A 27672-nucleotide genomic window follows, 5' to 3' on the forward strand; every position below is an offset into this window, starting at 1 on the left:
TTGGCTGCTCTCCGCCATTGGCCCTTCTCTGCCCGCCCCTCTCTGCCATTGGCCGCTCTCTGCCCGCCCCTCTCTGCCATTGGCCGCTCTCTGCCCGCCCCTCTCTGCCATTGGCCGCTCTCTGCCCGCCCCTCTCTACCATTGGCCGCTCTCTGCCCGCCCCTCTCTGCCATTGGCCGCTCTCTGCCCGCCCCTCTCCGCCATTGGCCGCTCTCTGCCCCGCCCCTCTCTGCCATTGGCCGCTCTTTGTCCCGCCCCTCACCGCCATTGGCCGCTCTCTGCCCGCCCCTCTCTGCCATTGGCCGCTCTCTGCCCGCCCCTCTCTACCATTGGCCGCTCTCTGCCCGCCCCTCTCTGCCATTGGCCGCTCTCTGCCCGCCCCTCTCTGCCATTGGCCGCTCTTTGCCCGCCCCTCTCTGCCATTGGCCGCTCTTTGCCCGCCCCTCTCTGCCATTGGCCGCTCTCTGCCCGCCCCTCTCTGCCATTGGCCGCTCTCTGCCCGCCCCTCTCTGCCATTGGCCGCTCTCTGCCCGCCCCTCGCCGCCATTGGTCGCTTCTCCCGCCCCGCCCCACGCGGAAGTGCCGGGCGCGGGGCCGATGGCGGAGCGCGGCCATGGCGCTGGTGCTGGCGCTGCTGTGGCAGGCGCTGGGCCGGGTGTGGCGCAGCCCCGGCAGTAGCACCCGCCATGCGCCCCCGAGCCGCGCCATGGAGCACGACAGGGCCATCGAGGTGTACGGTGAGCCCGGGTCTGCCCTTGGGGGGAACCCGGCGGGTCCTGAGGGGCTGCGGCGGGGAGAAGGGGCCGTGTTCGGCCTCTTGGGGCTTCCAAACATCAGCAGTGCTGCTCGTGGAAATGCCTTTTATGAAACCCCGGGGAGATTGCTTATTGCTGCCCCTTGTCCCGTGCCTCAGATATCATCCGGACTATCCGGGACCCGGAGAAGCCCAACACTCTGGAAGAACTGGAAGTGGTGACGGAGAACTGTGTGGAGGTGCAGGAGATAGGGGAGGATGAATATCTGGTCATCATCAGGTTTACACCGACAGTACCTCATTGCTCCTTGGCCACTCTGATCGGTGAGATTCCTTTAATTCATTCAGAAACAAAAGCACCAGGTTCGTTTGGGCTTGTTGGATGCCGTCAGTCCCAGCTCAGGTTCACTCCTGCCCGGCTGTGTTGGTTTGACCAGGAATTGCATCCTGAGAACCCAGCCACCAATGCAAGCCAACCAAAAACCAAACCAAACAAAAAAACCCCCAGATCCAGAGACATGGGGACACCCATCTGTTTGTGTCATTAGGGAATCTCTTCAAAGAGAGCCCCTCAAAACTGCAGGGAAGTGGTGGGGAATTCCTGCTTTGCATTCTCCAAGTTACTTCATTAATGTTATTAATTGACAGTTTGTCAGCTCTTAAATGAAAAAAAAAAAAAAAAATTACAACTTTCTGCTTGTCCCCTTTCCCTCTGTGGCTTGCACAAAAGGAATTGTCAGTTACACTGACTGTTAAACGTGGATTCTGTGAAAATGCACCTCAGACCTTGAATTTTACAGGGAAATCTCTTCTGTGTTCTGTTTTCACAGGCCTTTGTTTAAGAATAAAACTTCAGAGATGTTTGCCTTTTAGACACAAGGTAAAGTGCCTGGTTTAAATTCCATGAAGGAATGGCAGCCTCCCTGAATTAAACAGTGATTCACAGACCTTTAGGGGCTCAGTGTAGAGAGTCCATTAATCCCCTGAGGAATTCTGCAGGTGGTTTTTGGGTGGTTGTTGTGGTTTTGTAGCTCTGCAAAGGGAGCTTTGGCAGCAGGGTGAGCCCTGGGGGTGGGGGACGCCCCAGAAGGGATGAGTTCACTGTTCTGACTCTGCTGATCTCTCCTCCAGCTGGAAATCTACATTTCTGAGGGCACACATTCCACGGAGGAGGACAGTGAGTAGAGCCTGTGCATGCTGCTGCTGCAGCCTCTTTGTGCTTGCCCTCTCCTCCCCTCATTCCCAGAAATGAATCCCCTGTGAAAACTGGAAACCAGGTGGCATTGAGGTGTCCCCAGGGCTGTGACCAGCTGCTTGTTGCTGGTTTGGTTTTCTAACAAACCCCCTCAGTTCTGGCAGGTGGGGTGTTTGGAACAAAAGGAGGAGCTGCCTCAGTGCTTGGTCCTAAAATCCTGCCCCAGCAGTGGCATTTCTCAGGCAGCTTTTGCAGCAAAGCTTGCAGGACATGGATGTTCTGCCCCAAGCAGTGCCCTGGCCTTGAGCCTTCAGAGTCTGCCACAAATGGGGTATTTTGGTTAAACAGCTACAAACTGACCCTGGGCTACTAAAGAATCCTGGATTTCACTCTTGGTGTTGGGCCATGCCACTGGAACACCTTCCATCCTTTTCCTGAGCTGGAAAAGTGACCACAATCTCATTTCTGGTGTGACTGAGTTTGCCTTTGCCTCGTTCCCCATGTCCCTCCCCACAATGTCCTTTTCTCCTGGGGTCCCTGGCAGCCCCTGACCCTGCCCTGGGCTGTTTTGCAGTCAACAAGCAGATCAATGACAAGGAGAGGGTGGCAGCAGCCATGGAGAACCCGAACCTGAGGGAGATCGTGGAGCAGTGTGTGACTGAGCCTGACTAGAGACCCTGCCTGGACAGCCCTGCTGCAGCTGGGCAAATGATAATAATGATCAAGGCCTTGAGTTTAATACTTGAGTTCTTTTTTATCTTCCATGTGGTTTTTTTAAAGAGAAATTGTTTATAAGATGGATTTAAATTATGAGGAATCAGTCTCTAAAGAGTCAGGTGTATAGTGCTGGGATTTTGTAATTTTTGGTGTCCAGAGGAATATTTTGTGACTCAGAGCAGCACATCTGCATTGCCTTCTGAGAGACATTGTGATATAAATTCATTTTGCAAGTTGAATTTCTACGTTGTTTCAGTCACTGCACTGTAAAAATAAAACAGATTCTTGTAATGCTGCTTTCTGCGTCCTGAACTTGTTTTGGTTTTTTCTTAAGGATTAAATTTAGATTTCTATTAGAAAAATTAATTTTATTCAGCTTTTTTGGTGTTGATAAACATTAAAGCTGAAATTAATTCAGAAAAAGAATGTGGAGCTGAGTGACTGGACTAGAACAAGGAGATTTTTACTGGGACCCAATTCCTGCTAAATACTTGTGCTCTTTTCCCTGTTAAGGTTTGACATCTCTGATTCTGGAAGCTTTGCTTTAAAACCATCCTGAGGGTGAAAAGCCTTGATCCTGCTTTTCCTTGTGACTTTCTTGAGGTGTGGGAGGTGACAGCATCTCTCCTTTGCTGGCTCCCCTTGTCCTGTTCCTGTCACTGACCTGGAGCACCCATAACAATTCCAGCTGTGCCACCTTCCTCCCTGGGGACATCCCCAGGGTTCCCTTCTGGATCTGAGCAGGGCACAGCAGGGCCCCTCCCCTTGGCCAAATTAGCTGCAAAAATTAATTAAAGGAGCGAGGGGAAGGAGGAGGAGAACAATCCCCTTTTTTCCACAGGTTTGTGCAGGTGTGAAAAAATACTTCTCAACTTCAGTTACTCAGCTTCAATGAAATTTCAGTTAAATTTCAAACTCCTTTGGACCCCCATGGACAAATGTTCCTCAGAGGGGACACATCCTGCATCCCACCCTGCTGGAAGGGTCCAGGCAGGGGTGGACCTCAGCTCCAGGGAGCCTGAACTGCCATTTTCTGTTGCCTTCTTTCCTGGAATTTGCCTTTTTTTTTTTTTTTCCAGCAATGGGTTGATATTTTCTTTTCAGAATGCAGGTATCTCTGCCAGCAAGGAGGTTGTGAGGATCCTGGGGCTGTGAGATAGCAGCTCCTCTCCTGGGATGGCTCCTGGGGCTCTCTGTGCCTGCACAGCTCAGTGGCACCAGCAGAACTGACTGCCAGCTCTGGCACACCTGGGGAGGGCAGGGAAGGGGACAGGGAGCAGGACAGGGAAGGGGACAGGGAATGGGACAGGGAGCAGGACAGGGAATGGGATGCTCTGGTGACCCTAAGGTGACTCCTTGTTTCTGCAGTGCCCTGGGATCCTCAGCCCTGTGCTGGGGCACAGAGGGTAAAAAAAATTGCTGCTCTGGAGCAATAATTTGGGGAAATGGGGCAGATCCCAAACCCAGGAATGTTCCCAGTTCCTCGGGCAGTGGATCATTGCTGGGGCACTGGGAGGTGACTCCCCAGGAGCTGCTGCACTTCCCTGAGTTTCCATTTAATCTGGGCTTGGGATCCTGGTCCGTCTCCGTGGGCAGAGGCTTTGGGGACACTGGGGGTGACAGAGGAACAGGGGAGCAGTGGGGGACACTCCAGGGGGATCCCATCGGGCAGGAACCCGGGAAACACAGCGGCCACCGCCCTCACCTGGATCGACAAGTCCGAAAACTGTTCCCTCTCATCAGGAATCCTTTACATTCACAGCAGGGAGGGATAACTGCAGAGGGCAGCAGCAAACCACGGCAGCGCTGGGCCGGGAGGAGCCTCCGCACCCGCCCGGCCCCGGGGCCAGCCCGGGAACATCCTGGGAACATCCAGGGACCATCCAAGAACCATCCTGGGGCCACCCGGGAACATCCTGGGAACATCCAGGGACCATCCAAGAACCATCCTGGGAACCCTGCAGGGCCACCCGGGACCATCCTGGGAACATCCAAGAACCATCCTGGGGCCACCCGGGACCATCCTGGGAACATCCAGGGACCATCCAAGAACCATCCTGGGGCTACCCCGGGGCCACCCGGGACCATCCTGGGAACCCTGCAGGGCCACCCGGGACCATCCTGGGGCCACCAGGGACCACCCGGGACCATCCCGGGAACTCCACGGGCTCCGGGACCATCCCGGGACCACCCCAGGAACCGAGCGGGCTCCAGGTCCTTCCTGGGACCATCCCGGGAACCCTGCGGGCTCCGGGGCCATCCCGGGACCATCCCGGGACCATCTTCCGGGTTTCTTCTGGGTTTCCAGCTGACCTTCCCAGGTCTGAATCCCGTTTCCATCCCGCACTTCCAGGCTGAGTCCTCGCAGAGGGGAGGAAAGGGCCGGGGCTGTTCCCGGCCGGTGTTTGCACACGCTTTACTCGGGGTTTAAGCATTTCTCACCGCAGAGGGCAGCGTGTCCACAGACACGGTATTTTTAGCAGGCAGGTATTTCTGAATGTTTACAGGCGCTGAGCCTCCCCTCGGGCAGTCAGGGGTGAGGCAGCCCTGCCCTCCTGCAGCACATGGGAACAGCTTTATTGACCTTCCCCACCGAACGGCTCCGGGAGAGCAAACAATCGAGCCTGGGAACCAGCTGAGGAGCGGGGCAGCTCCTCTCCCTCCTTCCCTCCCTCCTTCCCTCCCTCCCCTCCCATTTTTGTGCTTTGCTCCCCCCGGATGAGCTGCAGGAGCAGTGCCCGGGGTGCAGCACCCCGAGATGGGTGATCTGCTCCCTACCAGAGCAGCTGCCAACTAAAATCCAAACGAAGAGATAAACCAGTGACATTTTTCAAATCCTTCCCTTGCTGTCCCTCTGTGCTGTGCCTGTGAAGCCTTTCTGTGCAGCACAAAGAGAAATAAACCCATTTCTTATCATTATTGGGAAGGACAGGTGGGAGCTGAGCTGCTCCCACTGGCTTTGCTGCCTCCTCACCTGCCCAGGATGGGAGTGTGCAGCTGATAAAGGACTGGTGACCCCTGTGGCTCTTTAGGAACTAAAACCCTCCAGCTGGGACCATCAGGGCTGGAGAGAGGCTGGGTGGGCTCTGTGACCCACAGGAGCTGCAGAAGGGCTCTGAGGATCTGAGACACAAACAATTCCTGCAGCAGCTGCTGCCTCCCAGCTGACAAACTCCTCTTCCTTCCTGTCTCCAGCATGGAAATGTCTGGAGGTGACCAAGGGAGGCACAGAGGTCTCACTTCTGATCCAAAGCCAAAAGGCTCTGTCAGAGTCCTCCAGGAGACCATGGACTCATGGAATGGTCTGGGTGGGAAGGGACTTAAAGCCCATCCAGTCCCACCCAAACCAGCCCCTGATCCCATTTCAAACATCTTTTGATCCATGAGCCCTTTCCTCCTCTGGCCCCACCGCAGCAGCTCTGTCTGAAAAACATCCTGCTTGTGTTGAGACAATAAAAGCATCTTTAGAAAAAGAAAAAAGGCATTTCTATATCCCATCCAACCCTGCCCTCTGTCAGTGGGAATGAATTCCCCCTTTTCCTTGTGAAGAGCCTCACTCCAGAGTCACTGGAGGTGTCTCACTGAAGGGAAGTACTGCAGATATTTGAGCCAGGTGTGTTTTATTGTCACTGGTACTGCAGTTTCTGTGCTGGAGGGAGGCCTGGCTCCTTTTGTGGTTACAAGTGGCCTGGTGTCCCACAGGAGGGACTATCCCATGCCACAGGTGGGACCCTGCACGTGGAAAGGCACTGCAGGAAGGGCTCCCCAGAGCCTGTGCCACAAATAAACTCATTTGCAGAACTGATTCACCCCACCAACCCAGCTCATGTTTTAATCAACAAACCCCAGTTGCAAACAGTGGCTGTGAATGATTTTCGGATGCAAACTGATCATTCCTTCCTGCTGCCAGTGCCTGAACCAGCTCCAACTAACTGAAACCCTCCAGAACTCCCCCAGGGAAGAGAAAATGTGAAACCCACCTGTTTCCTTCAGTAACTGTTTAATTTAACACACTCTGTGCTGTGGCCATCAGAGCCCAGCACAAGGCTTGTCCCTTTGCAGTCCTGGGAGGGGGACAGGCTGTGGGACAGATGGTGCTGGGGACAAGGAAACAGGACTGGACACTCTCAGACCATAAAAAACCTTGGAATGGAGTAAAGCACAACTGGTGAAGTCATGGCTTGTGTTTTACATACAAATCCCACACAGGAATTTCCCCCTTTGGACAGCCCAGGGAGAAGCACCTGGAGCTCTGCAGCCTGGATGGGCTCCAGGCTGACTCTGCCCACTGCAGGGAGGGTTGCCCTTCAAGGTCCCCCAGTTTTTGGGCATCCTCCACAGCCTGAGGAGTAAGAGGGAAAGGAATTCCTACCAAAATGCTCCTGCCCTCCTCCAGAGACCAATCTGCCAGCAAACCCTCCCCCAGACAGGGAGGGGTTTGCTCCCACACCATTCTGGGGGCAGGCAGTAGGGGCTGTGCCTCAGAGTAAACTGAATATTCTAGTTAAAAATCAGCTAACCTTAACTCAGGAGAATCTAGATAAGCAGAGAAAAAAAGGGTTCAGCCTGTAAGGCCACAGAAAAAACCACCTTAACCAAGCATTACACTGCTACAGATAGAGAAATGCAGGGACTGAGCACCAGGGAGGGGATGTGCCACTCACTGCCAGGGCAGCTCCCACGGGAAATGCTGCTGGGCCCCAGAGCTCCTGGGGATCCCTCTGCCCCAGAGGGACACAGCAATGGCTTTGGCAGAGAAAGCCAGCAGAGGGGACAGGGGGCACAGAGCCCTGCACAGCCCCAGCTGAAGCTGAAACTTTATTCCTCTGCCCTGTCTCCACTTCTTAAATTAAACCTGTTCAGCTTCAGTGTGTAAACGTTTTAATGAAAATTAACAGGAATGGGTTGCCAGCTTCAAGTCCCTTCAAGAAAAATAATAATAATAATAAAAATCCCTACCCCAAAGGGTCGGTGGAATGCTGGATGCTCACCTCAGAGATACAAAAATAATAATAAAAATCAAGGTTTGTGCTGGCCAGCCAACACCTTGGAGAGGCTGCAAATGTCGAGTGATAGCACCATAAGCATTTCTGAGAGATTTTCCCCCAGTTACTGCTGCTCTCAGTTCCCCTTTGGTTCCCAGGGCAGTGTGGCCCTGCCCAGCCCTGCAGCGAGCAGGGAATGTGAATGTCCCACCCCCAGCCCAGGGATGGTTCCAGCACCTTTGGAGAGCCCCGGAGCCGGCCCGGGCAGGGCGGGCAGGGGCGCGGCTTGGGGACAGCGCTGTCACCTGCGGCCGGGTCGGTGGCAGCTGCGGCAGCACTGCCTGAGCACCGAGGGCAGCTGGCACCGGCCCAGCAGCCGCAGCGTCTGGCAGAAGGCGAAGCTCAGGCGGTCGCGCTCGCAGGGGACACCTGCAGGAGGCACAGGGGGGTCAGTGCCCGAGGGGGAAATGTGGCATCAGGTGAAGGTGAAGGTCCCAGGGAACGGCAGGGCTCTGTGGGAGCTGCGGCACAGACAGAGCAATGCACCTGTGCCATTTCCCGTGCCCAAAAATCCAAAAGCATCTCCCCGGGGCAGTGATGCTCCCAGGGGGACAAACCCCTCCTGCCAGTCCCGACCCCTTCTGCCAGTCCCGACCCCTCCTGCCAGTCCCGACCCCCCAGTGCCAGCAGAGCAGGAAAAAAGCCAGAATTCCTTTTTCTTTGAATTGTTCCGGTTATTTTGAGAACCTGCATCATCTGCCTGGCTTCCTGCAGGTGTCCTGCAGCCCTCCAAACAACTCTGCTGCTGCCCCAAGGACAGCCTTTGTTCTGGGAATGGCTGCTCTGCTGGCACAGACCCACAGCCCAGCAGCACAGACCCACCACCAATACACAGGGTTTATCTGAATATAGAGCTGCTTTGTTTGAATTTTTGATTTCCTCCTTCTCACTCTATCTCAGAGCAAGGCAGGACTCCCTGAGCCTGCAGCTTCTCACCCCGTGGTGTGAGACTGGCTTAAATTGCATCGACTCACAAACGAGCCTAAGCTTCAAACTGATGATCCTGTGATCCCAATTTTGTACAAGGAGTTAAAATAAAGGACAGCTTTTCCCTGGAAAAGAGCAGAGCTGATGCACCCTGGGGCCAACCCCCACTGCTTCCCCCTGGGCACCCTCCACAGGGACAGAAATGGGGCAGAAAAGCCAAGAGGGTTTTTCTCAGGACACTTCTCTGCAGGGACAGTGCTGTGCCTGAGCCAGGGGAGCTCCCAGTGACCACTGGCCCTGGCCCTGTCCCCTCTGGAACAAAGGCAGTGCTGAGGAACAGCCACTGCCCCCATTCCCACGGCAGGAGCCCAGGCAGAGGATGCAGCAGATGCAGAGCACAGACTTTTCCCCTGGTTTGGGATTCAGTCACAGCCCCCTCCCCCAGCCCAGCAGTGAGGAGGTCACTCCACTGCTCTAAAAATTATTTTCTGTTTCAGCTGAGGTATTTCCTCCCTGCCTCCCGAGCTGCAGCGTCCCTGTGTCCCCAAAAAGCAATTTATCAGTGCACAGCTGGACCCAGGCAGAGTGGGATTGAGGGGATCCCATCACACCTCAGCCTGGGGGCTCCCTCCAGCCCCTGCCTGCTGGGACACCTGTGGATTTACTTTCCCTGCTGGGTGAGCAGAGAAATCTCTGAACAGCACACCCCAGAGCACCAGAGCCTCTGGAACAAGGGAAAAGCCTGTTGTTTGTCAGGATAACATTCCCTGGGAGCACCCCCTGAACCCCAGGGCCCTGCTGCACTGGAGCACAGGAATCCAGCTGTTCTCTCAGAGAGTGTCCCAGGGCAGTGGGGATCAGCCTGGGTGAACATGGGTGAGTCCTGGCCACTGCTGGGGGATGCTCTGCTGAATTCTGCCCAGCCCCTCAGAATTTTTAGCACTCACAGCTTCCTAGAAAGTTATTCATGGATCAGAACCAAGCTGCCTCCTGCCTTCCTTGGAAAGAGCTGAGAGGGCTCAGGCTGGGAGGCAGCTGTGCAGGCTTGGAGGGATGGCTTAGCCCTTTCCTGATCCCTTTGCAGGGTCAGCACCCTGGGCCCATCAGGAAATTCCGGTCCCTGCACCATGCCAGGCAGCAAGGAGCCCACCCTGAACACCCCTACCCCAGGGGATGGGATTTCTGTGCCAAACAGCAGGGAAGGGCTTGGGGATGGGGGAGAAGAGCCACCAGCCCTGGCTGCAGCTCTGTGGCCTTACAGGAGACCCCAGGGCTCCAAAGCCAAATGGCCTCATGGGTCAGAAAATATCAAACTGGAAGGGACCCACAGGGACCATCCTGGCCTGCACAGGACACCCCCAGTCCCACCCCAGGCTGAGAGTGTTCCCAACACCCCCTGAACCCAGGGAGGTCAGGGATTGAGGGCTTCAGTTCCCATCCCTTCCCAGATCCTGCTGCAGTCTCAGGGTGGATGAGTGCAGGGTCAGGCTCAGGTCTGATCATCTTGGCTCAGCCTGTGATTCCTCCCTGGAGTTTGCTCTTGAGAAGGGAAGTTGTAACAAGCACTTCATTTGTCAGCTCTTCAGAGAGGGACCTACAGAACCCACCCAATTTTCATTTCATTCTTTTCCTGCTATTTCTTTCTATTAACAAATTTTTTATATAATCCTTGCACTTCATTTGGACACACATTCCTAAGTCCATGCCAAATTTTAGGCTAAAGAAATAACTCAAAGCAGGGCTTTAAAAATCCAGGCTAAGTCAGCACTTTAGAGACTGAAAACCCCCACTTTTTTGGGGCTGTTTTTTTAGGTTGGTCTGGAAGTTGCTTTAAATTTCATTTAAGCTTCTGCCAGCTTTTACTTTTATTCCTGGGAAAAATAAACTTCCTGGAACAGGTTTTGTAAAAACAAGGCAAGGTTGAGCTGGGAGCTGAGCTAGCAAATCCAGGGAATTAGGCTGCTGACCTCTGGGGATGCTCTCAGAGCCAGGGCTGAATTTAATGAGGAAATTATACCAGGATCCTGGGATGGGATAATGGGATGGGATAATGGGATGGGATGGGATAATGGGATGGGATGGGATAATGGGATGGGATGGGATAATGGGATGGGATGGGATGGGATGGGATGGGATGGGATGGGATGGGATGGGATGGGATGGGATAATGGGATGGGATGGGATGGGATGGGATGGGATGGGATGGGATGGGATGGGATGGGATGGGATGGGATGGGATGGGATAATGGGATGGGATAATGGGATGGGATAATGGGATGGGATGGGATGGGATGATGGGATGGGATGATGGGATGGGATGGGATGGGATGGGATGGGATGGGATGGGATGGGATGGGATGGGATGGGATGGGATGGGATGGGATGGGATAATGGGATGGGATGATGGGATGGGATAATGGGATGGGATCCATGGATGGGATGGGATGGGATGGGATGGGATGGGATGGGATGGGATGGGATGGGATGGGATAATGGGATGGGATAATGGGATGGGATGGGATAATGGGATAATGGGATGGATGGGATGGGATAATGGGATGGATGGGATGCATCAGGACTGCACAGGCTGGCACTGACACAACCACAGCTGGGAAAAGTGGGAGAATCCCACAAACCCCCCCAGTTTTCAGGTGCCAGCCCTGCTGCAGGGAACATCCTTCTCCTGTATTTTATCCAAACAGGGAGTCCTTCCTGGAGCATCCCTTTCCCAGTGACTGCTGTTGTTAATTAGCAGTTAATTAATTGCTCTCCATGCCTCCCTCAGCAGCACCTCCCGGCCCCACCACTTGGACAGGGACTTACAAGCTCAAATGATGGAGAAAATTGGGATTTGCTGCAATGATTTCCCACATGGATCCCTTGTGGCTGAGCTCTGTGACTTGCAGGATCACAGCAATTCCATTTCCTTGCCCAGAGCAAGCAGGAGCACCACGTTTAATTGCCAATTAATCTTGTGGCAACTGGAAGAGCAGCCAGCCCTGGATAACGAGCTGGCAAACGGGGACTTTTCTGATTTAAATCTATCTGAAACTGCTGCAGGCTGCTCCAGGCCCTCATGCAGAGCTGGGGCTCACCATCTCCTTTCCAAGACACCATAAAGAACCCCCAGAGAATTGTCCCCAGCCTCTGGAGCATCACTGGGGTGCCCATGGCTCTGAACTCCCAGGAGCCATCCAAGGACACACTCACAGCTGGCTGCAGCTGTAAGGCAACAGCCACACTCAAAACTAACTTTGGTGGAATCTTCAATTAATTTATAACCTGGCAACAGCCCAGGACTCTGCTTCTAATTAATCCTCCTTTAATTGAGGAGCTGATTGCTGTGAGATGTTTGTTTTTGCTTCATCTGTTCCATCTCTGCTCAAAATCCAGCTGATAATGGTTTGAACATTTAAGCCCTGCTGGGGTTACTGGCACTTTTGTGTGCAGTGAGGACATGACCACTGCCAGAGCCAGCCCTGAGGAGGGAGAAAAGCTCCTTGTGCTCCTCACAAAACCAGGGATTGCTCCAGCCTGAATCCATCTCGTGCAGTAAAGATCCCTCAGAGCACAGGAAAAGGCTGGGGTTACATTTCTGTCTTTCTGGGAGCCTTTGCCTGTGCACTTACACATCTGGGATTTCCTGCCATGTGAAAGTTTTGTTCCCCTTCATGCTCTGGCTGGAAACATTTGTATTTCCAAGAGGCGTTTCCTGCCCTGGGATGCAGCCAGAGCATTTATGTCATTTTTGATCCAGGATTTTACCATTTATTTGTGTGCTTCCTACTCATCTCAGTGCTTATTCTGGTCCAGCCTTGGCTCCACTGCTCTCATCACCAAGCCTGGCACGGAAATTTTCCCCTGACCAAAACAGCCAGAACCACAAAGCATCTTGAGCAGGGCTGACTCATCATTTCCTAAATGCTGGAGAGCCCCATGGCCTGCAAGGGCTCCAGAAGGGAGCAGATTAATGGCTAAAAACACACAAAAACAGTGATCAGAAAGGAGCAGATTAATGGCCAAAATACATAAAAACAGTGGTCAGAAAGGAGCAGATTAATAGCTAAAAACACACAAAAACAGTGGTCAGAAAGGAGCAGATTAATGGCTAAAATCACATAAAAACAGTGGTCAGAAGGGAGCAGATTAATGGCCAAAATACATAAAAACAGTGGCCAGAAAGAAGCAGATTAATAGCTAAAAACACACAAAAACAGTGGCCAGAAAGGAGCAGATCAATGGCTAAAAACTTCACATAAAAACAGAGGCCAGAAAGGAGATTAATGGCCAAAAACTTCATATAAGGCCAGTGGCCATTAGTGCCAGTGCCCAAATCCCACTTAAGCAAAGCCTGGAATAGGTGTTAGGGGAACACTTTGGCCATGGGATAAACAAAAGCAGCTGCAAGGCTGGAAGGGTGTCCCAGGCTGCAGAGGGGACCCCAGGGATGTGTGCAGCAGCCATGGGGCTGGAACCAGCCACTGCTGCCCCCTGCCCCATCCCTCAGCCCTCCCTTTGTCCAGCAAACCTCCTGGGCAGAAAAGAGCTTTCCTTCTGCACAGATACATTGAAAAGATAAAGCTGGTGAGTGACTGACACGCTGCTATCAGTGACATCTAATCCCTCATTATACTGCTTTTCTGCAAGTGCTGTTAACCCTTGCAGTCCCCAGATTTCTGTCTCCCAGGGAACTGCCTGTGCTTGGGATGTATCTCAGTGAGTGGAGGAGGGAGAAGAAGCCAAGTGAGTGCCCTGGTGTGGCCAAGCACTGTGACAAACAGGTTGAAATGGGGCTGGCTCCCTGGAGCACCTGCTCAGACACACCTGAAGATGCTGGAGAACTGCTCCTTTATTCCATTTCCTGATGCTGGGCCCAGCTTGTTTCCCAGGTCTTGTGTTCTGGGACTTTAGCACTAAACCTGAGAGCTCCATCACTGGGCATTCATTCCCCTCTGCCTCCCTTTTCCTGGATCCCTGTTGCCTCTGGCTGGTCCCTTCACCCCACAGCCCCCAGGGTCCCTCAGTGTCCCTGTGCTGGGTGACACTGCTGACCCCAACAAGCACATCCCAGCTCACATCCCTGCCAGCAAAACCCTGCTTGGCCCCCGAGGGATGGGTGTTCTGGACATTTACAGTTAAAACATTCCCACTTCATTATCAATTAGCCAAGTCAGCCTTACACAACCCAGGCTGGCTCCATCTCCCCCCAGCCTTCCCACACCACTCCCCAGGCTGGTTTTGCCCGCTGCCCACCTGGCTGGGAGCTCTCGCACTCCTGGGGGTTGCACTTCTGGGTGCTCTCTGGCCAGGGCTGGTGGTCACACAGGCTGCTGTCCTCCTGGGCCACACCTGTCCTGGTGTCCATGCACTTCACCTGGCGCCGCTGGATGCCCCCTCCGCAGGGAGCCGAGCACTGCGGGAGCAGAGCGGGCTCAGAGCCCCCAGGGCACGCTCTGGCCCCCCCCAGCCCTGCAGGGACACTCACCTGTCCCCAGGAGCCCACCACCCAGCTGGTGCAGGGCTGGCTGTTGCAGGGCCGGCTGCTGTTGGGCCTGGCTGTCTCCTCGCAGCGCCCGGGCTCCGGGCACCTCACCAGCCGCGCCTGCTCGCCCCCGCCGCAGGGCTCCGAGCACTGCGGGCAAACCGGGCACAGCGACCCCTCAGGGGCTGGGGCTCGGCCCCTCCGCCCTGCAAAACCCTGGGGGGCTCACCTGGAGACCCTCCCGGGGCCCAGAGGGGCTCCGGGAGAGCTGCAGAGGGACTGGGGACAAGGCACGGAGGGACAGCGCACGGGGAGTGGCTCCAAGGGGAGAGGGGAGATTCAGATGGGAGATTGGGAAGGAATTGGTGGGAAAGGGAGATTCGGATGGGAGATTGGGAAGGAATTGGTGGGAAAGGGAGATTTAGGAAGGAATTAGTGGAAAAGAGGAGATCTAGATGGGATATTGGGAAGGAATTGGTGGGAAAGGGAGATTTGGATGGGAGACTGGGAAGGAATTAGTGGAAAAGGGGAGATTTAGATGGGATATTGGGAAGGAATTAGTGGGAAAGGGGAGATTTGGGAAGGAATTAGTGGAAAAGAGGAGATCTAGATGGGATATTGGGAAGGAATTAGTGGAGAAGAGGAGATCTAGATGGGATATTGGGAAGGAATTAGAGGAAAAGAGGAGATCTAGATGGGATATTGGGAAGGAATTGGTGGAAAGGGGGAGATTCAGATGGGATATTGGGATGGAATTGGTGGGAAAGGGGAGATTTGGATGGGATATTGGGAAGGAATTGGTGGAAAAGGGGAGGTTTCAATGGTATATTGGGAAGGAATTGGTGGAAAAGGGGAGATTTGGATGGGATATTGGGAAGGAAATAGTGGAAAAGAGGAGATCTAGATGGGATATTGGGAAGGAATTGGTGGGAAAGGGAGATTCGGATGGGAGATTGGGAAGGAATTGGTGGGAAAGGGAGATTTAGGAAGGAATTAGTGGAAAAGAGGAGATCTAGATGGGATATTGGGAAGGAATTGGTGGGAAAGGGAGATTTGGATGGGAGACTGGGAAGGAATTAGTGGAAAAGGGGAGATTTAGATGGGATATTGGGAAGGAATTAGTGGGAAAGGGGAGATTTGGGAAGGAATTAGTGGAAAAGAGGAGATCTAGATGGGATATTGGGAAGGAATTAGTGGAGAAGAGATCTAGATGGGATATTGGGAAGGAATTAGAGGAAAAGAGGAGATCTAGATGGGATATTGGGAAGGAATTGGTGGAAAGGGGGAGATTCAGATGGGATATTGGGATGGAATTGGTGGGAAAGGGGAGATTTGGATGGGATATTGGGAAGGAATTGGTGGAAAAGGGGAGGTTTCAATGGTATATTGGGAAGGAATTGGTGGAAAAGGGGAGATTTGGATGGGATATTGGGAAGGAAATAGTGGAAAAGAGGAGATCTAGATGGGATATTGGGAAGGAATTGGTGGGAAAGGGAGATTTGGATGGGATATTGGGAAGGAATTGGTGGAAAAGGGAGATTTGGATGGGATATTGGGATGGAATCAGTGGGAAAGGGGATATTCTGATGGGATATTGTGAAGGAATTGGTGGGAAAGGGGAGATTTGGATGGGATATTGGGATGGAATCAGTGGGAAAGGGGATATTCTGATGGGGTATTGGGAAGGAATCGGGAAGGAGGCTGGGATGGAATTCCCAGAGCAGCTGTGCTGCCCCACATCCCCGCTGGCCGTTGGGGTTTGGAGCAGCCTGGGGCAGGGGAAGGTGCCGCTGCCGTGCACGCTCCAGGGCCGTCCCCAGGGCTGTACCTCTCTCCAGGACGAGGTGTACCAGGGCAGGCACGGCGAGCTCCGGCACGGCAGCTGCGCCGGGGGCTGCGCCAGCCCCGCCCGGCAGTGGAACGGCCGCAGCGGCCGCTGCTCCCGCGTGTCCACACACTGAACCTCCCGCTCCTTGGTGCCGCCGCCGCAGCTCCGGGAGCACTGCCGAGGGAAGCGACAGCGTGGGGAGGGACACGGCAAAGCGGGGAGAGATACAGTGGCAAAATGGGGAGCGACAGAGTGACAAAGTGGGGAGGGACAGAGTGACAAAGTGGGGAGAGATACAGTGGCAAAATGGGGAGAGATACAGTGGCAAAATGGGGAGCGACAGAGTGACAAAGTGGGGAGGGACAGAGTGATAAAATGGGGAGGGACAGAGTGATAAAATGGGGAGAGACAGTGACAAAGTGGGGAGAGATACAGTGGCAAAATGGGGAGGGACAGAGTGACAAAGTGGGGAGGGACAGAGTGACAAAGTGGGGAGAGATACAGAAACAAAACGGGGAAAGGACACAGCAACAAAATGGGGACACAGCAACATAAAATGGGGAGAGATACAGCAAAATGGGGAGAGATACAGAAACAAAATGGGGAGAGACACAGAAACAAAATGGGGAAAGGACACAGCACCTAAATGGGGACACAGCAATAAAATGGGGAGAGATACAGCACCAAAATGGGGAAAGGACACAGCACCAAAATGGGGACACAGCAGCAAGATGGGGAGACACTCCAGGAGCTCTAGGAGCACAGTCTGTGCAGCACTACCACCCTCTGAACCAGCTGGAACAAGAACTGTCTTTGTGCCTTGAAGAACCGATGATCCCAAGGAGCAGCCACCACCCAGAGCAAGGAGGGCTGAATTCACCCAACCCAGTGCAAACATCCCTGGCAGTGCAGAGTGGCCAGAGCATTGTCCTGGCAAATCACATTGGCACAGAATGCTTTGGGATGGACCCCAAAGACCGTGTCATTCCAAGCCCCTGCCCTGCAATGCCACCCGCTAGGCCGGGCTGTCCACCCCACCCAACCTGGCCTTTCATCAAATCACTTTCTTTAGCTTTTGCAAATCCCTGACTTTTTTACCAGCCCAAGAGCAGGAAAAGATGAAAACACTGTGGGATGAGCAGTTTAAACCCCGTGCCAAGTGCAAAGCTTTACCTGTGTGAGCCATGAGGCAAGAGCCTCCCCAAGAGCAGGTGGGACTGCACACCCCCTTGTCCCCTGGGTTTTGGGGACCTCCCTGTCCCCTGGGTTTTGGGGACCCCCCGTCCCCTCACCTTGCTCCAGCTGCCCACTCTCCAGGCCGAGCAGGGTCTCAGGGAGCACCTCCGGGCAGGGACGGGCCTGTCGGCCTCGGCGCAGCCGCCATCGCTGCTGCAGCGCACGGGCCTCCACACGGCGCCCAGGCCGCACGTGGCCGAGCACTGCAAGAGAGAGAGAGAGAGCCTGTGTGCCACAGTCCTGTGTGCCACAGCCCTGCATCCTACAGCCCTGCAAGAGAGAGAGAGCCTGTGTGCCACAGTCCTGTGTGCCACAGCCCTGCATCCTACAGCACTGCAAGAGAGAGAGAGCCTGTGTGCCACAGCCCTGCATCCTACAGCAGTGCATCCTACAGCCCTGCATCCTACAGCACTGCAAGAGAGAGAGAGCCTGTGTGCCACAGTCATGTGTGCCACAGCCCTGCATCCTACAGCAGTCATCCTACAGCCCTGCATCCTACAGCACTGCAAGTACAGCACTGCAAGAGAGAGAGAGCCTGTGTGCCACAGTCATGTGTGCCACAGCCCTGCATCCTACAGCAGTGCATCCTACAGCCCTGCATCCTACAGCACTGCAAGAGAGAGAGAGCCTGTGTGCCACAGCCCTGCATCCTACAGCAGTGCATCCTACAGCCCTGCATCCTACAGCACTGCAAGAGAGAGAGAGCCTGTGTGCCACAGCCCTGCATCCTACAGCAGTGCATCCTACAGCCCTGCATCCTACAGCCCTGTATCCTACAGCACTGCAAGAGAGAGAGAACCTGTGTGCCACAGCCATGTGTGCCACAGCCCTGCATCCTACAGCACTGAGCCTGCATCCCACAGCACTGCAAGAGAGAGCCCTGCCTGCCACAGCCCTGCCTGCCACAGCCCTGCATCCTACAGCCCTGCATCCTACAGCACTGCATCCTACAGCCCTGCATCCTACAGCCCTGCAAGAGAGAGAGAGAGCCTGTGTGCCACAGCCACGTGTGCCACAGCCCTGCATCCTACAGCAGTGCATCCTACAGCACTGCAAGAGAGAGAGAGAGCCTGTGTGCCACAGTCCTGCATCCTACAGCAGTGCATCCTACAGCAGTGCATCCTACAGCACTGCAAGAGAGAGAGAGCCTGTGTGCCACAGCCATGTGTGCCACAGCTCTGCATCCTACAGCACTGAGCCTGCATCCCACAGCACTGCAAGAGAGAGCCCTGCCTGCCACAGCCCTGCCTGCCACAGCCCTGTATCCTGCAGCACTGCAAGAGCCCAGCCTGCCACAGCCCTGTGTGCCACAGCACTGCAAGAGAGAGCCAGACTGCCACAGTCCTGTGTGCCACAGCCCTGACCCTCCATCCTACAGCACTGCAAGAGAAAGCCAGACTGCCACAGCCATGCATCCTACAGCCCTGCATCCTACAGCACTGCAAGAGCCCTGCCTGCCACAGCCCTGCCTGCCACAGCCCTGCATCCTACAGCACTGCATCCTACAGCACTGACCCTCCATCCTACAGCACTGCAAGAGAGAGCCAAACTGCCACAGCCCTGCATCCTACAGCCCTGCATCCTACAGCACTGCAAGAGAGAGCCCAGCCTGCCACAGCCCTGTGTGCCACAGCCCTGACCCTCATCATACAGCACTGCAAGAGAGCGACCCAGCCACAGCCCTGAGCCTGCATCCCTGCATCCCATAGCCCTGAGCCTGCACCTCTGCGTCCTACAGCCCTGACCCTGCTGCTCTCCAACCCCACAGTCTCACAGCCCTGACCCCACTGCCCTCCATCCCCACACTCCTGACCCCAGCCCCACTCCCAGCCAGGGAAGGACCCTGCTGGCCCAGCAGGAAGGTCCCTGGGCTCAGCTCCTGCCTCTCCCATGGGCACTGGGAGGTGCTGGGTGAGCTGGGGCTGTGGGATGATGTGGGGAGGGAACCCTTCCCCTCTAAGCAACCCCACACACACCAGGCACTGCTCAGCCCAGGGGAGGAAGAGGAGGAGGAGGAACAGCTCCTCCATTGCCCACTGCAGTTGATTCTGCTCTGGGTGGGATTAACCCCTCCTGTTCCTGCTCAGTGTTTGCTCCCAGCAGGATTCCATGGCCACAGTTCCCCAAAACATGGGGGAAAAAGGGGCAGCACCCTGGGGCTGGGGGTTCATTTAGCTTTTGGTTACCAGCTCTTCCTTAATTAGCACTAATGACCAGCCAGGACAGGGACAGGACAGCCCCACGGGCCATGTCACACTGTTCATGGCACTCACCACCTACCTCACTCCAGTTCCCGACTTCCCAGCTGGGCTTGGCTGATGGTGGAAGCAGAGCATCCTCCTCCTCCTCCTCCTCTTCCTCCTCCTCCTGCTCCTCCTCCAGCCTCTTCTCCCAGAGTGGAGGGGGCAAAGGAGGGGGCTGGGACAACTCGTGCCCCCCATCACTGGAGGCAGATGCCCCTGGGGGTGTCCCTGACCCTGGGGCTGTCCCTGTCCCTGTCCCTATCCCTGGGGGTGTCCCTGTCCCTGGGGGTGTCCATGGGGAAGGTTCCCAGGGTGATATCCCTGGGGGTGTCCCTATCCCTGGGGCTGTCCCTGTCCCTGGGGCTGTCCATGTCCCTGGGGGTGTCCCTGACCCTGGGGGTGTCCATGGGGAAGGTTCCCAGGGTGATATCCCTGGGGCTGTCCCTATCCCTGGGGCTGTCCATGTCCCTGGGGCTGTCCCTGTCCCTGGGGCTGTCCATGGGGAGGGTTCCCTGGGTGATATCCCTGGGGCTGTCCATATCCCTGGGGGTGTCCCTGACCCTGGGGGTGTCCCTGTCCCTGGGGCTGTCCATGTCCCTGGGTGTGTCCCTGTCCATGTCCCTGTCCCTGCTGAGGGCTCCCTCCCTGCAGTGATGCTGAGCAGAGTCCATGCTGGATCCTGGTGCTGGGACACCCCCTGTGTCCCCCATTCCAGGGGGGCCCCTGCTCTGTGGGCAGGTGGGCCATGAGCTGGGGCTGTGGGCATGGCTGGGACCAGCCCCTGCTGCTGGCTGAGCCCACTGGGGGTGAGCTGGGGGGCTGGCCCGGGCATGGCAGGGGACAAGGACACTGGAGGGGCAGTTGTGGCCAGCCAGGGGGGTGAGGTGGGGGCTGTGGGGGTGTGGAGCTCTGGCTGCTGCCCTCCCTGTCCCTCAGGAGCCCTGCCAGCACCCACAGGAGGGGGACTCAGGGCAGGCTGGGGGCTGCCAGCACCCCCTGCCCCCTCCCAGCCCGGAGGGGTGGGCAAGGCAAGGTGTGCCCTGCCCATGCCATGGGCTTGCCCACCTGCCTGCGTGTCCAGCACCCCCTCTGGCACCCCTGCCCACCCCTGCTGCCCTGGGGGCTGTGGGGCTGCACCCTCAGTGCCACTGGTGGTGGCCAGACCCGTTTCCCTGGAGTCCTGGTGGCCTGTCCCTGCAGAGCTGGCTGTGCCCTGTCCCTCTGTGCTCACATGCCCGTGGGGCACAGCCACAGCAGCACTGGCCCAGCCCGTGGGCACTGCAGCAGCTGCCTGGGGACCCCAGGGAGTGGGGCCATGGGCTGGGGGATGCTGCCCAAGGCTGGTCCTGCCGGGCTCAGCTCCGTGGGACCCATCCCAGTGGGCAGGGTTTGCAGAGTGGCTCACGGAGCTCTGGGTGGGTTCATGCTGCTCAGGGTGAGGCACAGGCACTGCATCCTCCTCCTCCTCCTCACCCAAAAATCCAGGGGTGCTGTAGCTGGGCGTGGCCGGCCCCCCATCCTCGGGGGCCACGCTCAGGAGGTCACTGGTGGCCAAAGCCCCGGGCTCTGGGTGTGGCTCGTGGCCAGGAGCAGGAGTGCTCTCCTCCTCGGAGCCTGGCTGCTGCTGGCTGTCCCCTCCCAGCTCGGTGGGCACCTGCCAGGGGCCCCCAGTGCTCAGCTCTGGCCTTGGCTCCTGCCCTTTGCTCTCCTTCTCCGTGGAGGGGTAGTAGGACAGGTCCTCGTGGAAGTTGATGAAGTTGTAATCATAGTAAAAATCATCCACAAAGACATTTCCTTTCCTGGCTGAGAAGTCCTCCTCGGGGATGGCGTTGTGGTTGGGCTGGGGCACGTTTGGGACCCGGGGGCTCAGCTGGGGGACGTGCTGGCTGGGGATGAAATGGATCTCGTTGAACACCTCCGTGCTGGAGGAGCCGCTGCCGGAGCCGTCGGGGCCGTCCCAGCGCGGGGGGCACGGGGGCAGGGAGCAGGGCCTGGAGGGGCTGGGTCTCTCAGCAGGGTCACAGCCAGCCCCAGCGCTGCTGCTGCAGCTCACGGGCCGCCTCTGGGTGCCATTGCCACAGCTCACAGAGCACTGGGGAGGGAGAGAGAGGGGCAGGCTGTGGGCAAGGCTGGCAGAGGCGCTGTGCCCTCACCAGGGCTCCCTGTGCCACACTGCTCTGGGCACAGGGCTCTGTCCCTCTGCCAGCTCCCACCATCCACCCCTGGGCCAGTCCCACCCCGGGCAGCACAGCATTAGTGCCCAACTTTTCTTTATTACTTTTTAACTAATTAGAATTTTAGTTTTTTAGCATGCTAGGTTATGAATAAGACTATGCATATGACTTATTTTATTTGAAAAATGCAAGCAATATTTTTACTATAGCTCTATTATCTTTAAGTTTTGTCTACAACTGTAGGCTTGGAGCCTCTTGCTGAAGTTGTTAGTATGTTTTTAACTTTCACTAGAACCTGAACTACTACTGTGGCATTTGAAACCTTCCGCTTACTAAAAGTATTAGAACTCACTTTAAAACTTACTAACTTACTTCTACTTAAATGTTTACTGTATGTGTGAGTGGTTTAATATACTTTAATTTATCTAAAGGCTTTAATTTAATTCTGAATAATTTAGAGAGAGCCCTGGCTCACTGACTCTGGGGCTGCCCCTGTGGCCCCTTTGCTCAGGGTGATCCCTGACCTGCACTCCAGCCAGGAGCAGCTTTCCCTGGGGATGGAGCTGGGAAGGGCAGGGGTGAGATGATCTAATGGGCCTTTGCTGTGACCTATTGCCATGAATTGCATCTCTTCTTCCAGAAGAGCATTCTTTGGAGCAGGCAATAACAACATGGCTGTTGTCTGAGTAGGCAAAAAGCAAAGGTCAGGAGGGATTCTGCTGGGGACACACCAAGCCCCCACAATGGGCTCTTTGACATGGGGCAGAACAAACAAACCAAGACACTGGAAGGGAGAACAGCAGCATTTTCTGCTGCATTTGGGGCTTGGAACAACCAGGACTTGAGAAAGGTGTCCCTGCCCATGGCAGGAACCAGATGAGATTTAAGGTCCTTCCACCCCAGAGCATTCCAGGATTCTCTGTTAGCATTTCCAGGAGCTGGAATCAAACACTCCCACACAGCAGCACCTGAGAGAGGGCTGAGAGGAGCTGCTCCAAACTAGGGAAAACACAGATCCAGCCCCAGCAGGCTGAACCTCCCAGCAAAGCCTCCAGCTCCATGCAGGAGATAACCCCAGGTGTCACAGCACTTGCAGGGGGAAGGAGGGAGGAGGTTTTTCCCCAAGGCTGGGCTATCAGGAGAGCCCTTGGGACACAGATAAGGAGTGAGGGCTGCCAGGAGCCGTGTGGGAACACACTGAGCTGGCAGAGGGCTCAGCCTTGGGCAGGAGGCAGCAGGTCAGGGCTGGCTGGCACAGCAGGGTGTGCTCCTGCCATCCCATCTGGGAGCTAAGGAGCAGCCAGCCAGCCTGCTGACAGCACCAGAGCTGGGTGTACAGTGCTTCTGAGGCCCTGAGGGGAGCAGCTGAGGGCCCCAGAGCCCAGGCAGCCCCTCTGGCAGTGCCAGGTGCCCCAGTGCCACACTGCTCCTCTGCAGGGACAGAGCTGCCCCACCCTGCTGGCCACAGCTCTGGGAAGCTTCCAAGCCCCTCCAGTTCCCCTAATTATGGTGCTGGTGGGAATGGAAGAGAAGGAGGGCTCTCCCTTTAAATTAAAGGACAGAACCTCAAATTCCCAAGCACATTTCTGCTGGGCTCACAAATGCACTGCTGCCAACACCACAGAGCACAGCAGTGAGGGCTGGGGCTGGCCCTGCCCAGCACTGACCCACCAACAAGCCATCATTTCCCCCTCAAACCATTGCATCCATCTTTCTCAGCCCTTAATTGTGGCTTTTGTGGGCCCCCAGAAAAGTATTTCCAACTCTCTCTCCTCTAACCTCCAAACTCCCTGTTCACATTTGGTTCCATTTGTTCCTTAGCAACAAGCTCAGTTCCCAGGCTCTCCTTTCTCTCCTGATATTTGCCTTCACTCTGAACACTTTTGGAAGGGCTGCTTAAACCAGGAGTTATCATTTGCTGGTTGAGACCCTCAGCCTGTGGTTAAGCTGATTCACACAAACACAAAAATAAATCAAGGCTACACAGAGTGCCACCATTAATCACCATGGAATTATTCGGGTTGGAAGGACCTTGGGGATTGTGCAGCCATGGGCAAGGACACCTCCCACTGCACCAGGCTGTCCCAAGCCATGTCCAGCTGAAAAACCTAATTTCTGCCCTCCTTGTGCCAAGCACAGAGCGTGGCTGGGGCAGAGTCAAACTGCCAGAGTTAAACTGGGCAGAGTTAAACTGGGGTAGAGTTAAACTGGGGTAGAGTTAAACTGGGGTGGAGTTAAACTGCAGTTAAACTGGGCAGAGTTAAACTGCAGAGTTAAACTGCCAGAGTTAAACTGGGGTAGAGTTAAAGTGCCTGAATTAAACTGGGGCAGAGTTAAACTGGGCAGAGTTAAACTGCCAGAGTTAAACTGGGTAGAGTTAACCTGCAGAGTTAAACTGGGGTAGAGTTAAAGTGCCTGAGTTAAACTGGGGTAGAGTTAAACTGCAGAGTTGAACTGGGGCAGAGTTGAACTGCCAGAGTTAAACTGGGCAGAATTAAACTGCCTGAATTAAACTGGGGCAGAGTTAAACTGGGCAGAGTTAACCTGCCAGAGTTAAACTGGGGCAGAGTTAAACTGGGCAGAGTTAACCTGGGCAGAGTTAAACTGGGCAGAGTTAAACTGGGGCAGAGTTAAACTGCAGAGTTGAACTGCCTCAGTTAACCTGTCCAGAGTTAACCTGTCCAGAGTTAACCTGCCCAGAGTTAAACTGGGCAGAGTTAACCTGGGCAGAGTTAAACTGGGCAGAGTTAACCTGGGCAGAGTTAAACTGGGGCAGAGTTAAACTGGGCAGAGTTAATCTGGGCAGAGTTAAACTGGGGCAGAGTTAAACTGGGCAGAGTTAATCTGGGCAGAGTTAAACTGCAGAGTTGAACTGCCTCAGTTAACCTGTCCAGAGTTAACCTGTGCAGAGTTAACCTGTGCAGAGTTAACCTGCCCAGAGTTAACCTGTGCAGAGTTAACCTGTGCAGAGTTAACCTGGGCAGAGTTAAACTGCCAGAGTTAACCTGCCCAGAGTTAACCTGCCCAGAGTTAACCTGCCCAGAGTTAAACTGCCAGAGTTAACCTGCCCGGAGTTAACCTGCCCAGAGCTCCTCCCTCAGCCCCCAGCCCTCCCAGCAGTGGGATTCCCACCCCTGGCAGACACAGCCGCGGATTTCCCGGGAGCAGGAGCACTCCTGTCCCCAGCCCCCGGCCCCCGGCCCGTCCCCTCTCACCTCAGACCAGCTGCCCACGGCCCAGGGCGAGGGGCAGGGGCTCGGCTGGGGGCAGGGGGCCGTGGCCGGGGGCCGGGGCAGGTGCTGGCAGTGCGCTGCCTGCAGGGCTCGCTGCTCCTCCGGCCCCACGCTCTGGATGCACAGCACCGGCCTCTTCATCCGCCCCGCGGCCCCGCAGGAGGCGGAGCACGGCTGCCACTCGCCCACCCACCACCTGGGGCGGGGACAGGGACAGGGACAGGACAGGGAGAGGGGACAGGGAACAGGGCATGGGGACAGGGACAGGGACAGGGACAGGGAACAGGGCATGGGGACAGGGAACAGGGGATGGGGACAGGGACAGGGACAGAGACAGGGACAGGGACAGGGGACAGGGACAGAGACAGGGACAGGGACAGGGACAGGGCATGGGGACAGGGACAGAACAGGGACAGGACAGGGAGAGGGGACAGGGACAGAGACAGGGACAGGGAGAGGGACAGGGCATGGGGACAGGGACAGGGACAGGGACAGGGAGAGGGACAGGGAGAGGGACAGGGAGAGGGACAGGGCATAGGGACAGGGAGAGGGGATGGGGACAGGGCATGGGGATGGGGACAAGGAGAGGGGATGGGGACAGGGAACAGGGGATGGGGATCAGGGGACGGGGAAAGGGTAAAGGGAAGAGGGGAAGGGGAGAGTGAAAGGGAATGGGAAAGAGGAAAGGGGAAAGGGAAAGGGGAAAAGGAAAAGCAAAAAGGGATAGGGATAGGGAAAAAGGAAAGGGAAAAGAGAAAGGGGAAAGGGTAAGGGAAAGGGAAAAGGGAAAGGGGAAAGGGAAAAGGGAAAAGGGAAAAGGGAAAAGGGAAAAGGGAAAAGGGAAAAGGGAAAAGGGAAATATCTCAGTCAGAGCAAGCAGCTGTGCCCCAGGATCCATCCCACCCCATGCCCATCGTGTGGGGCCATGGGGAAAGGAGGATCCCAAACGTGGCAGCCCCAGGTGTGGGAGCTCAGACAGGGTCAGGGATGGGGCAGTGCCCAGCTGTGCCAGGGTTTTATGGGCACAGGGGCAGAGAGGAGCATCCTGCCGGGATGGGACCTCCTGTGGGGCTCAGCTCAGGGCTCAGGGTGCTGTAGGGACCAGCACAGGGCAGGGAGGGGAGCAGGGGGCAGGTCTCACCGGGCTGGACAGGGCTCAGGGGTACAGCACAGGGACAGGGACAGGGACAGGGAGGGGCAGCTCTGTCTCTCTCTGTCTCTCACCGGGCCGGGCAGGGCTCCTCGCTGCAGGGTCGCTGCCGGTCGTCAGGACGGGTCAGCGCGTCGCAGAATCGCTCCTCCACCAGCCCTGCCAGCCTCTCCACACAGTGCACTGCCTGCCGCTGCACCCCTGGGCAGGGACACTGCGCTGGCACCGGGGCACCCCGGGACACTGACACCCCCAGGGCATCCCCAGGGCACTGACACCACCCAGGCACCAGCACATCTTTGGGAAGCAAAGCAGAGCACCCAGCTCCATCTGGCAGCAGGAGCCCCTTGGGGAGCCCCAGCCACCAGAACAGTGGAAAGAAAATAAAAAAAAACACTCAGAGCTGTGAGTTTGTTTGTGCCCCACAGCCATGCTGAGCTGGGACTGGCACAGCCCTGCTGAACTGCTGAGCTGGGCTCAGCTGAGACTGGCACAGCCCTGCTGAGCTGGGCTCAGCTGGTACTGGCACAGCCCTGCTGAGCTGGCACTGGCACAGCCCTGCCGAGCTGGGCTCTGGCTCCAGCTCTCTGGAGCTTACAGGGTGCTGGCACTCACCAGAGCCAGAGTAAGCTCTCCCAAACCCACATCTCACCTCACATCAGCTCCCAGGGCAGGCAGGGGGCTCAGCCCTCCTCCAGCTGCTCACCCTCACCCCACTTCTGCCTGATTCACTCCTGTTTCCCTTCTGCTCTGGAAGCCAAGCACTTGAATCACACAAAGGAAAGCTGGTTTTGAACAAAGCCCACGCCCTGGCACTCTGTGCTACCTAGAAAGCACAAGTGTTCTTGAATTCCCCTCTCTTCCAGTGCCAGCTGCTCTCCAGGAAGTGCTTGCTGCTCCAGGAATGTCCCTCTGCATCAGTGCCCCCAAAATCTGCCCTGGGGGCCCTGGGACACCCAGCAGGGCAGTGGGGCAGGGTGGGGGGAAGCAAATGTCCCCACACAGACACTGTGGGACCCCAGGGCTCTCTGAAAAACCCTGGGATTCTCCCCCCTGGAGAGGCCCAGCCCTTGCACACTCCCTGATTCCTCTGTAGCTCTTTGTCCCCAAGCCCTGCAGGGTAACAGGACACCGAGCTGGGAGCAAAGTGCTGATAAAGCACCAGGAGAGCCGTGACCTCAGCACATGTCCCTAAAAACTAAAGGCAGGAATTCCAGAGGCTGCAGGTGTCCCAGGGCTGCTCTCACCTGTGCCACAGGTGGCTGTGCAGGGGCTCCAGGAGCCAAAGTGCCACAGGAACTCGGGCTGCTCCACCTGGTTGTCGCTGTCGGGCGGGCGCTGGATCGTGTACTGGTACCTGACCCCGGGGTTGGTCTCCTGGAACAGCAGCTGGGTGTGCACACCAGAGAGGCAACCCATCAGGGAGCATGGAGGCCTCTCCCTGCCTGCTCCTGGTACTCCTGCTCTGCTCCCTGGGCCAGCTCCTCTCCCTGTCCCTCAGCCTCTGGTCACTCCCACCCTGATTCCCTTTGCCCCAGCCTCACCCTGTGCCACCCCCTGTCCCCTGGTAACTGGTGCTCTCCCCACCCTGCTCATCCCAAACCTGGACCCTCTGAGCCCTTTGCCTTTATTCCCTGAACTCTGGATGATGCACATGTGTGGCTGAAATAAAACTCCTCTGTGAAACC

General features: G+C 56.0%; 2 protein-coding genes across 4 annotated transcripts in view; one reads left to right on the forward strand and one right to left on the reverse strand.

Moving 5' to 3' along the window:
- Positions 1 to 549: 549 nt before the first annotated feature.
- Positions 550 to 2959, forward strand: CIAO2A (cytosolic iron-sulfur assembly component 2A). Its single transcript, XM_056499933.1, has 5 exons — positions 550 to 737; positions 914 to 1078; positions 1585 to 1634; positions 1886 to 1931; positions 2524 to 2959. Exons 1-5 carry the CDS (start codon positions 614 to 616, stop codon positions 2619 to 2621), a joined length of 483 nt encoding a protein of 160 aa, XP_056355908.1. The 5' UTR covers positions 550 to 613; the 3' UTR covers positions 2622 to 2959.
- Positions 2960 to 6649: 3690 nt separating this feature from the next.
- ADAMTS7 (ADAM metallopeptidase with thrombospondin type 1 motif 7) overlaps positions 6650 to 27672 on the reverse strand; it is a 41732-nt gene continuing 20709 nt past the window's right edge. For 2 of the 3 annotated variants that reach the window (XM_056500115.1, XM_056500118.1), the window contains 9 exons: positions 27232 to 27373; positions 26059 to 26185; positions 24817 to 25030; positions 19465 to 21519; positions 17241 to 17387; positions 15949 to 16590; positions 14124 to 14270; positions 13892 to 14051; positions 6650 to 8080 (listed from right to left, as the gene is read on the reverse strand). In XM_056500115.1, coding sequence (XP_056356090.1) covers positions 7953 to 8080; positions 13892 to 14051; positions 14124 to 14270; positions 15949 to 16590; positions 17241 to 17387; positions 19465 to 21519; positions 24817 to 25030; positions 26059 to 26185; positions 27232 to 27373 — 3762 coding nt within the window. In that variant the 3' untranslated portion in view covers positions 6650 to 7952. The remainder of the gene's footprint in view (positions 8081 to 13891; positions 14052 to 14123; positions 14271 to 15948; positions 16591 to 17240; positions 17388 to 19464; positions 21520 to 24816; positions 25031 to 26058; positions 26186 to 27231; positions 27374 to 27672) is intronic. The other variant, XM_056500117.1, reaches the window with a different exon arrangement.

This window comes from Oenanthe melanoleuca, chromosome 10, assembly GCF_029582105.1.
Source record: "Oenanthe melanoleuca isolate GR-GAL-2019-014 chromosome 10, OMel1.0, whole genome shotgun sequence".
NCBI classification, from domain to species: domain Eukaryota; kingdom Metazoa; phylum Chordata; class Aves; order Passeriformes; family Muscicapidae; genus Oenanthe; species Oenanthe melanoleuca.

Bases quoted from the DNA above. Each gene is read 5' to 3' on its own strand.
- CIAO2A (XM_056499933.1), top strand. From the start codon at position 614: ATGGCGCTGGTGCTGGCGCTGCTGTGGCAGGCGCTGGGCCGGGTGTGG. The intron at 738-913 runs GTGAGCCCGGGT...CCCGTGCCTCAG, and splicing joins CAGGGCCATCGAGGTGTACG to ATATCATCCGGACTATCCGG. The intron at 1,932-2,523 runs GTGAGTAGAGCC...GCTGTTTTGCAG, and splicing joins ACATTCCACGGAGGAGGACA to TCAACAAGCAGATCAATGAC.